This window comes from Odontesthes bonariensis, chromosome 1 (assembly GCF_027942865.1).
Source record: "Odontesthes bonariensis isolate fOdoBon6 chromosome 1, fOdoBon6.hap1, whole genome shotgun sequence".
NCBI classification, from domain to species: domain Eukaryota; kingdom Metazoa; phylum Chordata; class Actinopteri; order Atheriniformes; family Atherinopsidae; genus Odontesthes; species Odontesthes bonariensis.
In genome coordinates, this window is record NC_134506.1 from 26,537,526 (window position 1) to 26,550,909 (window position 13,384).

General features: G+C 38.2%; 1 protein-coding gene across 1 annotated transcript in view; it reads right to left on the reverse strand.

Moving 5' to 3' along the window:
- LOC142378168 (CUB and sushi domain-containing protein 1-like) overlaps positions 1–13,384 on the reverse strand; it is a 445,101-nt gene that overhangs the window by 20,833 nt on the left and 410,884 nt on the right. The window contains exons 61-66 of the mRNA XM_075462406.1: positions 9,598–9,774; positions 8,916–9,101; positions 3,180–3,353; positions 2,978–3,044; positions 2,400–2,506; positions 747–820 (exon numbers count right to left, since the gene is read on the reverse strand). Of these exons, the coding sequence (XP_075318521.1) occupies positions 747–820; positions 2,400–2,506; positions 2,978–3,044; positions 3,180–3,353; positions 8,916–9,101; positions 9,598–9,774 (785 nt within the window). The remainder of the gene's footprint in view (positions 1–746; positions 821–2,399; positions 2,507–2,977; positions 3,045–3,179; positions 3,354–8,915; positions 9,102–9,597; positions 9,775–13,384) is intronic.

A 13,384-nucleotide genomic window follows, 5' to 3' on the forward strand; every position in this document is an offset into this window, starting at 1 on the left:
TGGTATTCTATCCTTCCTCTCTTCGTGATATAGAACATATCTAATTGCACCTTATCAAATGAAAGGATTTGAAAGTTTGATTAAATTCCATTAGTGATTGCCGAGACGTTTTATTCCATCATTGCTTTCTTATTCTTACTCCAGACAAAATAAGATGAAAAAAATATATAGATATTGCAAAAGTCCTACTTTAGAAATATGAGACTCGTGTCCGACCATGTCTTTACTTTTCACCTGCAGGTCCTGTGTTGACATTCTTTTTCAGAGTATTGCACCTTACACTGAGAAATTTGTATTAAGAAATTCTTTTTGCAATATTGCTGCTTTTTCTAACTCATCTTCTCACGTCCTCTTATCACATTCAAGTGTCAGGATGCTGCTGCTGCTTTTGACACTGTCTGCTACAATCTTGAACGCACCACACTCTCTAACACTCGTTCTAACATCCTTTTAATGCCTTCTCAGGAGTTTTAGAATTAAAGATTTAAATTCAATCTAAAGTGCCCTCTAGAAGAGCCGTATCAGCTGATTTCCAACTTATTAATCTAACTCAAGTGTGCAAGCGACCTAAAAATGACCAAATGTTTTATCCAACATGAAGGACATAAACTGAAACCTCCTCGTGGAAATTTTGAAGATGGATTTTCTGTTATAACAGTTATTTCTGACTAATTCAACTTAAGCATTCCGTGTAATTTAGAGATTTATCGCACAGAAGATTTACAGTCAACCCACATATTTCTCACCTGAAAGCCGTGGGCAATGACTGGGATACCATAGGCAGGAGTCCCTGGATCACGACAGCTGTTGAAGGCTGGGTCTATGCACGTACACACACACAAATATTAAGCACTGCATGTTTCATATCTTTTTGGATTATTCCCAACGCAGTCCGATTTTCGAGTTTAGATATCAGATTAAGTCTGTGGTGTACATGTTCTGCGTGCATATAACAGCTTTTAAAAGATTTATTTTGGTTTGCAGGGTGCTGCTTCTAATACTAAAATCATAAATCACGATCAGTAAAAACATAGAAGAACAAACATAACTCTTTGTGTAAGAGTAAAATAGTAAATGTATTGAGCTATACATAATTAAATTTCTAAAGTAAAGTTACAGCAGAGATAAAGTTCATTTAGTCGGACATGACAGACTTTCTCTGATGGCTGTGGTACACTTCATCTGTGGCACTTGTAGAGGCCAAGCCAAAGCTTTAAGCCACTGAGGTGATGTACCGGGTAATTGACTCGCTGTTTTTTTTACCTTGTTCGATGTCTTTAAAGTAGGAGTTGGAATTGCTTCTTAACACTTTGTCCATTTATTTCTTCTGGCTTCTCATACACATAAAAACATCCACACCTGTTGTAAACACCTATCGCTTCAGCGGTCAAAAACTGTTTCCTCTTCCGGGTGAAACACCTGTCTTGACAAGGAAGGTTTCTACCTTAAATACTCATGACCGCTGATTACCTAATGAGACCTGACTCAATTGCCTATATGGCTCCTACAGCACTAATTAAGTTTTCTACCTTATGACTTTACAATTGCTTTAAAAATATGCTGTTTATGTTCTAATCAGTTTCCACAAATAAAACTCAAGATAACCTTTTTATGGTACAGATGCACACAGCAGCACTACATGCTCCATTCATTGATCACCTAACATCTTCAGCTCTAGGTGCTGATGGGAAAATATGGGGATGAGTAAGCCTCAAAAACTTGTTTACCAATATTCTGATTTCATAAAATGTTATTCATAACTTGTTGATTAAACTCTTATATTTGCAGTGAACACAATATTTGCCTTTAAAAGCCTTTATTAGGAAATAAGTATGTATATTCTGTAAAACTTGTAATGGTTTATAAATTACAAGCAGGGAAATGTATCAGTTTCCTTATCAAAAGAAAAGAAAAAAAATCACTGTGATGCATTACTCTATTGTCTTCTGTGAATATTAAAATGTCAGATATAGTAGCTCATCTTAGATTTAATGAACTGAACTGATCTTCCTGAGAAGAGGAAAGTAAAAAAAAAAAAAAAATGAAAAAGAAAAAAACATACAGTGAACAAGATGGACCAATTTTTCTAATACATTAAAGTAATTATAACCGTTTAAATGTATTGTATCATATGGCCAATGGCTTCATTAAACACGGGTTGGGAAACTCTTCTTGGACATACAGCGCTGTTACAGCAGGAGAAACTGCTTCTGTTGTGGTTCTGGCAGTGGATTATTAATTACTGTGTTAAATATAAATATAAATAAATATACCAAAAATCTGTGTCTAAGGTCTAATGCTGCAGTCACCACCTCTGTTGAATTATTATATAACTTCATGGCAGGATATTTTTTACATGTTGAAATATGTCACAAACAATGGTATTTTTGTTTGGTTACCTATACAAGCTGGTTGTTGGCCACTCCAAATCCCATCCGCTTGACAAAGTCTAGAGGCAGAGCCCACCAGCACGTAGGGGGCTTGGCAGTAAAATCTGACCTCTGACCTGTGTGGGAAAACAAATACTGTAAGTAATAGCACACAAAATAATGATAACGAATAAAAAAAAACCCGAGAGCTTCTTTTTTTTATGTGCCATTTTGTTATAGTTATTATTATGTTTTCTGTTAATGTAGGAATCTTGAAGTCCACTGTCATCAAAAGGATGGCTTAATATCTGGGATTTTCTGCTGCTCTATATCTTGCATTTTACCTTTTGTGTATCTGTTTTGTTGGTTTTTATCGACAAAACCAGTTTTGACAGCTTTGTTACCCACAAACATCCAGACATGAAATGTCAAAAACTGTATACACTATTTCTCTTTTTTGATTTTATTGTCACATTTGGTAGCCTTGCTGTAACAACAAACAGGTTTGTTTCACAACAAATATTTACTTTCCAAGTAAAATGATATACAGTCTGGGAAAGACTGAAACTGTGAAGCAAGCAGGAATACTAATTTATCCAACTACTGACCTATATGAAAAGATGTTCCCCTCTCTGAATCCTCCCCCAGGAGAGCCAGGATCACCACACAGGACAGCTTGAAATACCAAACATGGACAGTTAGAATTACAGCTGGTTTTACAGTAGCTGTTAAAATTAGAGATGGCACTGTTCATCAAATAAAGTCCGGAGTGCTGCAGTTCACGGCATATGTAGTGAGGTTTGAACTTACGCAAACACTGTGGCACATCTCCTGTCCAACTCCCATTCCCCTCACAGGCTAACACAGCAGGAATGGACAGCTGATAACCATGGAAACAACTGTAGCTAACGCTCGACCCCCAGGAATGGTCTGTCCCTTCCACTTTGCCATAAAGCACTTGAGGGGGAGGTTCACACTGGATGACTGAAATAAACACAAACATATGTAGAAGATCAGCTGAAAACATGATAAAAATCTGCATAGTTCAAGCCATAAAACTGTATTCCACTGATTTACTTGATGTCCTGTCAACCTGTGAGAATGCTCTTTTTGCCAACTGTATAGATATACTGTGCATTACTTCTGGTACAGGTCAATTGTGATAGAAGGTTGATATGGAAAGAATAAAAGACAGATAAGCTGTGCTCAGTCAATAAGACTACAGACAGGAGTGTTTTGCAATGTGTAAGGGGGAAAAAAAAGGAAAAGCTATGATCACCATTACCATATGCATAGCTGCTGATTTAAAGTAGCTGATGACTTAGGGCACCGTATTTATCTATCCAGCATAGTAATAATATAGATCAGTCCTGTTTATAGTATCTGCTGAAAGCAGGTGAACAAGTGCATGTGGGGGCCCAATAACATCCCCACTGTTACTTCCAGAGCTTAAGCGGGGCTTGATTGGGTCCAGCTAGGGACTTGCAGTCATGGCTTTTGGCTCATCAAATACCCCAGGGCCAAACGTGGCTAACGGTTGCTTAACAAGGATGTTCAGTAGCTCAATGATTCACTATTACTTTCTGCTTCAACGCACTGTACTGTGCGCTGTAATGTACTGGTCTTCTGAGGATAACAGAAACAAAACGGATAAAAGATGTCTGTCGTAATCTCCCTGCACTCAGACGAGAAACTGCCTAGGACATGGCTCTGCCACGGGATCCAGAATCCCCCATTTCTAATCAAATGGCTACAGGAAGACTAACATGTCTATTATAACATCTATGTTTTATTTCATTCAGCAGTGCATCATCTTTTTGGCCTTGTGGTCGGCTTATTAAGAGACCCGATAGCTTTTAAAAAGCTTTAGGTTCAAATGGCACTACTTTAGACATTATCAAACTTAAGTGGGCCATTCGAACACAACCAAATGCCAATATTATGCATTGTACAGTTTTATTATTGAAATCTTTGGGAATTCAAAAAGAAATCTGTATTTACAGCTATCAATGCACACTATCAATGCATACTATTAATGCATAATTATTGCAAACAAGAGCATTTGAAATCTTTGTTAAACGCACCTGTAAAATAACCACAGTGCTTTTGTGGTGGTCCTCATTTGACAGCAAATATGTCTAATAATTCAATCAATAGATAAAATCCAAAGATTTCTGGACTAATCTTCATTCCAAAGCCATTTTATCTCAGTTATACTCTAAGTATGTCGAATGGGTTAAAAGGTTTGTTCTCTAACTGGGCCACTTGAAAAGGGGGGTTATATATAAGGTTATTATTCTTTAACTGTGTATGTCCATGCTGTGGTATATAATCTAATTCTATGCAGTCTAATTACAGGAATGAATACATATATTACATCAGCAGATGCTTTACGTGAACAGCTAACTCAGAATGTTTATGCACATTTTATACATGAGGTCAGGCAGCTCTAAATCACATATTAAATGGTGGACTATGGATTTGCCAACTCCTGACCCAAGAATGCTTTTTCTGATGTTAGCTTTGAGGATGATGTAGGCCTTTAGCCTCAGGGTTAGCAAGGAATCCACACTGTGGATGTTGAAATGATACAAAAGATAGTGATTTGTTTGGTTTAAGTAAATATAAAAGCACAACGTGGATGAGATAGAGACCACATTTTAAGATGAGTCTACCAATAAATGCAGACAACATACCACATTTTTTTTCTTCCTTGTTAATTTAAAGCACACCTTTGTGGGATCACTGCATTGATTCCCAAAAACCCAAAGCCAGTTAAAACTCAATTTTGCACCTGCCAGTGTAAAATGTTGATTTCAAATTACCCCTTAGTTTAAAAAGATTAGCATGCATTAAAGAGGCATCTGTTACATACGGAGAATATAATTTGGGATAATTTGATGGGGTACTGTTTATTCACAATGAAGTTGTGTGCTCAAACTTGCTGTGTACTTTACGTGCATGGATGTCTGTGCACTGAGCTTCATAACACGATAAGCATCTCAGTGTGCATATACAACTAACTCCCTGAGATAGTGATAACCATCTGCAGGGTTTTAAACATCTAATAAAGTCAGTGTAATTCTTGTCTAACTAAGAGACAGATGGCGTCATGCTCTATTTACCCTGCTATGATGATATACAGTGCACACTTGCATGGAGCATGTATATAGAGAAGACAAATAGAGACATAATATGTATATATATATATATATATATATATATATATATATATATATATATATATATATACCAATGTACTTTTATTATATAAAAGTATGACTTTATTATATAAAGTTACTTTTATTTGTAACTTTGTGGTCTCTGCGCAACAGCTGCTTGTAGCAAACTAATCAGCTAACGAATTCTGGCATTGTATGTCACCAGTGTCCCGAAGAAGCCTTGAATGTCCCCAAAGCCATTCTCACAGCTTAAAAGGAGGCGTCTCATCTTCCATTACTATTCATGCTCCTCTCCACAGTGTGCTCTGCTTGTTGTTAGTCCCATAAAAAAAGAAAAGAGATATCCAGACACCTGAACACAAGTCAATGCCAATTTTGTAAAGCATGCAGTTCATCATTTTATTGCTTTGTGACTCCAGGAACAATAGCTGGTGGCTGGCCAGCAGTAAACAGGGATTCAAATTAATCACTCCATGAGTGTTTTCTTCTCCATAAAAGCAACTTTGTTGTTATGGAACAAACTCTAGCTACTAAAAATGGAAGAGCACATTCTTATTGACTTCTACAATTAATATTTAAGACCAGTATTTGTGCTGGTCCATAATGCCTAAAAAGCACTTGTGTCTGCATTTGAAGTTTTCTAAATTGTTGTCTTTCCTCTTTGCGTCTTTCTCTTGTTGTGTATTAACTGCAGTGACTTCTCAATGCAGAGGAAGAAGAGTGACTCTCATTCCAGTTTGCTTATGTGTCTTTGCTGTTCTTCTTAACATTGCAATTGCTGAAAACGTTTCCTCTGGTCCCTTGTCTATTTTCTGTTTGCATACGTTTTTCAATCTCTCTACACCTCCTGGTCCCTCTGTACCACCTCCAGTCCTCTTTTGTCCTCTTTCCCTACTCTATAGGTCTCCCTCTCAGACCATTACTGCCACTCCCTACCCCTCTTTGTCTTTTAGGCATATCTCTCTCGGCACAATTCAGCCAGCCAACACAGTTTATGGGCTTAATCCCTTTTCATACTGAGTGCTTACAGGTTCGGGGGCAGGTATTGATTTGTCTCCCTTTGTTTCTCCCATATCTTGCTTCCTCTTTCACTTCCTTTTCTTTTGCTTTCTTCTTGTTGCACTGCTGATGACTCATCACAAGTACCCATTTTCCTTCTTCATTCACTTGCTTGAATCTTTCCTCTTCCACCTCCCAGTTTGTTTGTCTCTTAATCTCTGCATTATTCTGTGTGTGTCATTGTGTGTTTTTGTGCCTCTTTCTGTTATAAACTCATTTGTTTCCCACTACACCACTTCATCCCTTAGACTTTCCCTACCTCCTCCTCTCTCCTCCTTTAACACTGCTAGTCCATTTTTCCCCCTCCCACTCCGATTACTCCTTGCCAGTGCTTTGCTTACTCAATCTCCCCTTTTTGCTATGTCTCACTTGATTCATTTTGCCTTTCAAGCTTCAGTTTGATAGGTCACAACTCTTGTTTCTGTATTTCTGTGCATGTGTGTCTGCATGTCAAAAAGCTGTCGTCTTAAAACCATTGAATTAATTCAAATGGGATGGAAAAAAAGGGGGATGGACTAAACATGACATCTGAGGTAGAATCTAAAGATTTATAAATGAAGAGTAAATGGGGGGCAAGGTTAAAAAAAAAAAGTGGAGAAACAATTGGAAGAGAAACAGAGAGTTTGAAGCCTTTTCTTACCCCTGCTTTTTACTCTTCCTTTATACCTATCATTCCAAATTTCAATTTCCTGCCCCCATGTCATTCTTTATCACGTACAGTATATCTTTTACTTCTCTGTTTTCTCCTTTTGAGTCTTTCTTTGGTTCCTTCTCAGTAGCCTCCATCCCCATTTTCTCAGTTTTTTCATCTCATTTCAAAGCCCCTGCAACTGAGAGAGCCAGCAGGAGTTTGTGGGAAGCGACGGCTGGAATGATCTCAGGAAAGCTTCCCTTTTACTGTTGCTCGGTATCATCGTCTAAACTCTAAAAAATAGGCTGTTGTACAACTCGCTTATTTCATATTAATAGAGTCTTTCTTTTACCTCCCTCTTTGGGTGTATGGAATAACAGAAGGTTTGCTGAAGATAAAGCCTGATTTTGTATTCTGTTATTGTGACGAATAGTGCTAATGTTACTGTGACGTGATCTGCCTGTTCTTATGTTCGAGTCACTATCTTTATTTTAGTAAGAAATATTATTCTTCTCACTTAAAATGTCATGTTTTCTGCAGCAACAGTCAAGCACCATTAATTCCCCTCAACATTTTTTTCATTGATCCCTGAGTTGTTTGTAGAAGATTTCACATATTCACATTCTTCCTTTTTATATCACGCTCCATTGTGTTCATAGTTAAAACGTGGGATACTGCATCACTAAACCTACACAAACACAAATGTTACTCTAATTCTTTTTTTTTTAATTGTCTAAAAAGTATTTCTTAGACAGAATGATTAATAAATGCACATACACGCATAGATATGTTTACTGCTGACGATATGAACTCTCAAAAATTGGAATCAATGCTCCCAACCCGGTCTGCTTGAACAAATTGTGTGATATTTGATTTTTTTTTCTCTTTTTTCAGGTCTTATTTTGCCTATATTTGCTGATAGCTCAATGGACTGTATTTATTTTTCCCTGAAATGTTAAAAAATGCAATGCTCAAGTAATGATTATGTTTCAAAAGTCCTTCATATACTTGCAAACGCACTTGAATATGAAGTTTTAAACTCTCAAATGTAAACTCCAATATCAGTTCATAAAAGGTATTTGCTGAGCTTCACTGAAAACGATCAAGATCACTAACAAGAGCAAGCAACTCTCACAGACCACGAACACATGCACTAAAACCCTGATTTAGCTTAATTTGTTTTGGACACTTTCCATAAGGGCTGCATGGGAGAATCCATGTCAAATGCAGATGCATGTTACAGAAACAAATACCCAGTCAAAGATCCAAAAAGTTATTGCTTAAAAAGAGAAGGTATCTTTTTATGAATTCACGGCGACAGAGTGTGTCCTCTGATAAAAGTTGGTGCTTCGTACTCTTAAGAGTTGGTCTTTTTGGTGCTTTCCACTATTTTGTCAGTATTGTCCGAATAGTGCAGACACACATGTGCTATGAAGCATATTTTCTGCACCATGCCCTGCCACAGATGCCACTCTGTGTAGATTACACAGGTGGCAGATGGCTGATGGAATGTATCACAGACAAGATCTACTGTTGTGCAGTGCAGATTTATATCTGAAACTTTGGTTCAAAGTCTGCACTGGACCGACCTGTTGATACATTTTAAGTCGTCTAACTTAAAGGTTAAGGGTTTTGTAAAGTCACACCGTGGAAAAAGATACTTGTTTCTCATACCTTTACAGTTGGGTTTGGTTTGATTCCAGGAACCATCTTTAGTACAGCGCAGAACATTGCGTCCAGCTCTAAGCGGCTCCATCAGGTGACCAGAGTTACAGCGGTAGGTCACTGTGTGGTTGAAGGTAAACTCACTTCCCAGATAGATTCCATTGGCTACAGGCCCAGGGTCTCCACAGCTGATCACTAAAGGAAGAAATAGAAAAAAAATTCAGGTGTTGTTCCATTGACAAGCCAATCTTATCTGGTCTCTTCACTACAAGTGCAGCTTCTCACTGTGCTATTTTTCTTATGTGAAAAGCATTTCTTCTTTCTCACAGAAACCACTTCTTAACTTCCCCGAAGCACATCACTACTTCACTTCTTTTACATTCAGTTTTATTTTTCTCCTTTTCCACAAATGTCTGTCTGTCTTCACAAGCTTAAAAATGTTGAGATCGTGGACAAAACAAATTCAACATTGTGCAGCCTCGAACCTGCACAGCAATACGTCACCCAGCACATGCACGATGTATGCAACTCTTGAATCTCTTACTTGAAAAATAAGTACAGATGTACAGCCATCATTGACAGTATTTTCACAAATACGTCAAGATTTTTAAAAAGGATATTTCAACTTAACCTAATTTGTAGTAATGCTGATTGACAATAATCATTGAGATGGATAGCAGTTGCATCCTACCGGTGCAATCTGGTGGTTGTCCTGTCCATGTCCCATTTGTTGTGCAGTGTCTGGTGGTCAGGCCTGATGTTTTGAAGCCTTCCAAGCACGCATAAGCCACGGAGCTGCCGAAGGTGATGCCATCACTGAAGACAATCCTACCATGTGCAGGCGTGCCGGGGTTACCACATGATACAGCTGAGAGGTGAAAAAATACCAATCAGTGTTGATAACTATAGCATCGATATTGTGAGCAATAGTGTCTTCCTGTCACTCAAGGCTCATCAACTGGGGGCATTAAAAAGCTCATCACTGGAGTCAGATGAAAGAACATAAAAGGTGACCTTGACATAGAGAGACAGATTAATTACTAAAGGATGTTGGAGTGATTCCCAGCACTGTGAAGCAGATATGCAGTGTTTTAAATATGTGTTCAAGGATAGGGGAAGTTGATTATACATCCACAGCATCAAGGATACAGTCATGTGTAAAAGAAAGTACAAATTTTTTCAGTTCTAAGGTTTTAAATGCATCCATACATTTTCCATACTAACTAAATCCTGTTCACAATCACAGTCCCAGCTGCCACTGGGTGAGAGGGAAGGTACAACCTGGACAGGCTGCAAATCCATCACAGGGCTAAAACATAGAATAATTGACTAACAACCATGCATGCTCACACTCATTCCAGGGTATATTTAGAATCACCAATTAACCAATGCATTATGCGTGATGATTTTTGGAGGAAGCCAAATTACCAAAAATGATACACTCATGCACAGGGAGAACCTGCACACGGAAAGGTCCCGAGCAAGATTTGAACCAGGAACCTTCTTGCTGCAGGCAACAGTACTGACCACTTAAAACATGGCATAGTACACTGTGTTATTATTTGAAGCAGTGTGTAAAAAAAAAGTACACTTCACATTTCAATAGCTTATAGAACCACCTTTAGCAGCAATAACTGAAGACCATGATGTACGGTATCATGTTATCAGTATTTCACAACATGGAGGAATCTTGACCCACTCTTCTTTATGACATTGCTTCTGTTTATTGAGGTTTGTGGGCATTAATTTATCCACAATTCAGGTTGGCAACTGCATTGAATATTTTATTCTTGTGAATAATCTTTCTCACTGTAGAATGAAATGGCCTACTAATGTTTCCCAGACTGATGGGCACCAACAACGCATCTCTAAGATGACAGATAGTTATCTTGGATACTGATCTCAATCTTGAAAACCACTTTACCAACATCACCAGAGCTGTTTATATCACATAAAAAATACTTAAGAAGTTATAAAATTTCTCTCTTATAGGGACTCGGAGAAACTGGTCCAAGCATTCATATCGAGCATGGCTTCAACTCATTCAGAATGCAGCCGCCAGAGTTCTCACATGAATGTGGATATTTCGACATATATTGAATATTGAAGTCCCTTCATTGGCTACCTATTCAATACAGAATCACCTTCAAATTCCCTCTAATAGCCCATGAAGCGCTTAATGGCTCAGCCTCTTAATGCAAATCTGAAGGAAGCCAAAATTACACTGAAGTCTGCAGAGAGTGCATTCAGTTACAGCAGGCAAACTCTATGGAGTAAGCTGAGGTCTTTCACAACTCTGTTTGTATTTTCACTTTTGTGTTTAAATTTGTTCTAACAGGCCTTTGGTTAATTGCAATGCACTGCACATGTACAGTATACTGTACATAGACAGTTTGTTTTTGGGATTGGGTTGCTGTGTGGGATTGTTTGATGCACATTGGGTATCTGCACACTTGTCGATGATCAATTAGTCAAGTGCATTTTAATAGAAGAACATGGATGCTACCTACACTTTTGATTGCCATGAAGGCAGTAAGGGTTAACTTAGAATTTACCACACTGCTTCTTCATTTCGGCTTAGTTCTTGTTAACTAAATAATGACATGGGGTCATTTTTTTTAATGTACTGTTGTTCATCTGAGGCTGAATTACCTAATTGAAAGAGCAGATGATGTTTCTATTAGGTTCTGATACATACAATCTTGGAACTCAAAGAGAGTGAATTTTCTCACGACTGTAACTGTATTCATTACTTGGTTGTGCTTGTTGTTACAAAAGTACAACTCTATATCTGCCCAAAGGTTTGGAGCGTTCGCATTTTTTAGGAGAGACAAATAGCAGAAGAATCCCTGGTCATGCAGCAAAGTTGCAGAGCTTATTATGAGTTGGGACTTGAGAACAATGTCCTTGAGTGATTTTGGGGAGAACAGAGTCTCGCACTGAGAGCACAGAAAATATACCAGATTGGCTTTATGGCTGATATTGCAGCATCCACACTGGTGTGCATTTTCACATCTGCTTCAACAGTCACCTGTCAGCAGTAAAGAAATATTTTTTTGGTCACAACTTGTCTGACAGATTGTCAGCCAGCACTGTGAAGGAGGGCTTTTAAACTCAGATAGGAAAGGCTTAAATTAGTGATACATCAATCTTTAGTTTGCTGGCACAGCACATTAACAGAACCTGCAGGAATTAGCAACAACCCATAGAGCATTTCACTAATAGGATCATGACAGCTGACAGCCCTTAGCAATCAAGCAGCTATTGATGAGATTCATTAGTTAGAACCCTTAAAAGCTCAGTCCAAGAGTGCATCTAGCTGTTTTTGTTAGGGTATGTGTTGTAGCAGCTCTCTGTAGAAGTGTGTGTATTTGTCTGGAAGTGTGTATAGATTTCTTTGTGCTTGTGTCTCAGTGATAGATGTCTCACCCTTTCTGAATCAGCTTTTAACCACTATTAGCCTAATGAAAAACAACTGTAGACAGACATAAATGATTAGCATTACACAAACAAAGACACTGGCACAGGCAAACAGACACACATCTCTAAGGTATGTGGGTGCGTCTTTTGAATCGGCGACTTATGGTTTAGATTTTCACCCTATTTTTTTCAGTTCATGCAAACAAACCATTGCTCAAAGTAGGAAAAGACAATTCAGAGCATTCCTATGATTAAATCTCAAATGCATTCTAACATTTACAGTCTGGGGTCCTGTGAGAAATATTTATTTAGGATTTTACCTATTCACAAAATGGCCACAATTGAACAATATTTAAAAAAACAAAAAATCACATTACAGGTTTCAAATAACTGTTGGGTTTTCCAAGCAGCAACCAACTGCAAAAAAATATATAATCAACTACATCACAGCACAGCACTGAAAAAGCTCTGGTCAAAGTGTTAAACGACATTAGGTTGAATACTGATTCTGGTTTCAGTCCTGGTTCTGTTGGACCTCAGCGCTGCGTTTGATACTGTAGATCACAGAATCCTGTTGCACAGGCTGGAAAACTGGGTTGGACTTTCTGGAGCGGTCCTTAACTGGTTCAGGTCCTAATTAGAAGGCCGGAGTTATTTTGTTACAATTGGCAGCTATGAATCTGAGCGAGTGGCCATGACTTGTGGAGTCCCCCAGGGGTCAATTCTTGGACCTCTTCTGTTTAACTTGTATATGCTCCCTTTGGGTCAGATATTGCAGAATTTTAACATCAATTATCACAGTTATGCAGACGATACACAACTTTATGTGTCTCTGTCACCGGACGACTGCAGCCCAGCAGACGTACTGTGTCAGTGTCTGGAGGAAGTAAACACCTGGATGAGAGATAATTTTCTACAATTAAATGAAGACAAAACTGAAATCATTCTGTTTGGTAGCAAAGAGAAGAGGGTCAGCGTTGGTAAATATCTTGAGACTCGGGACCTTACAATCACTGACCAAGTTCGTAACCTTGGAGTGTTGATAGACTCAGATCTGA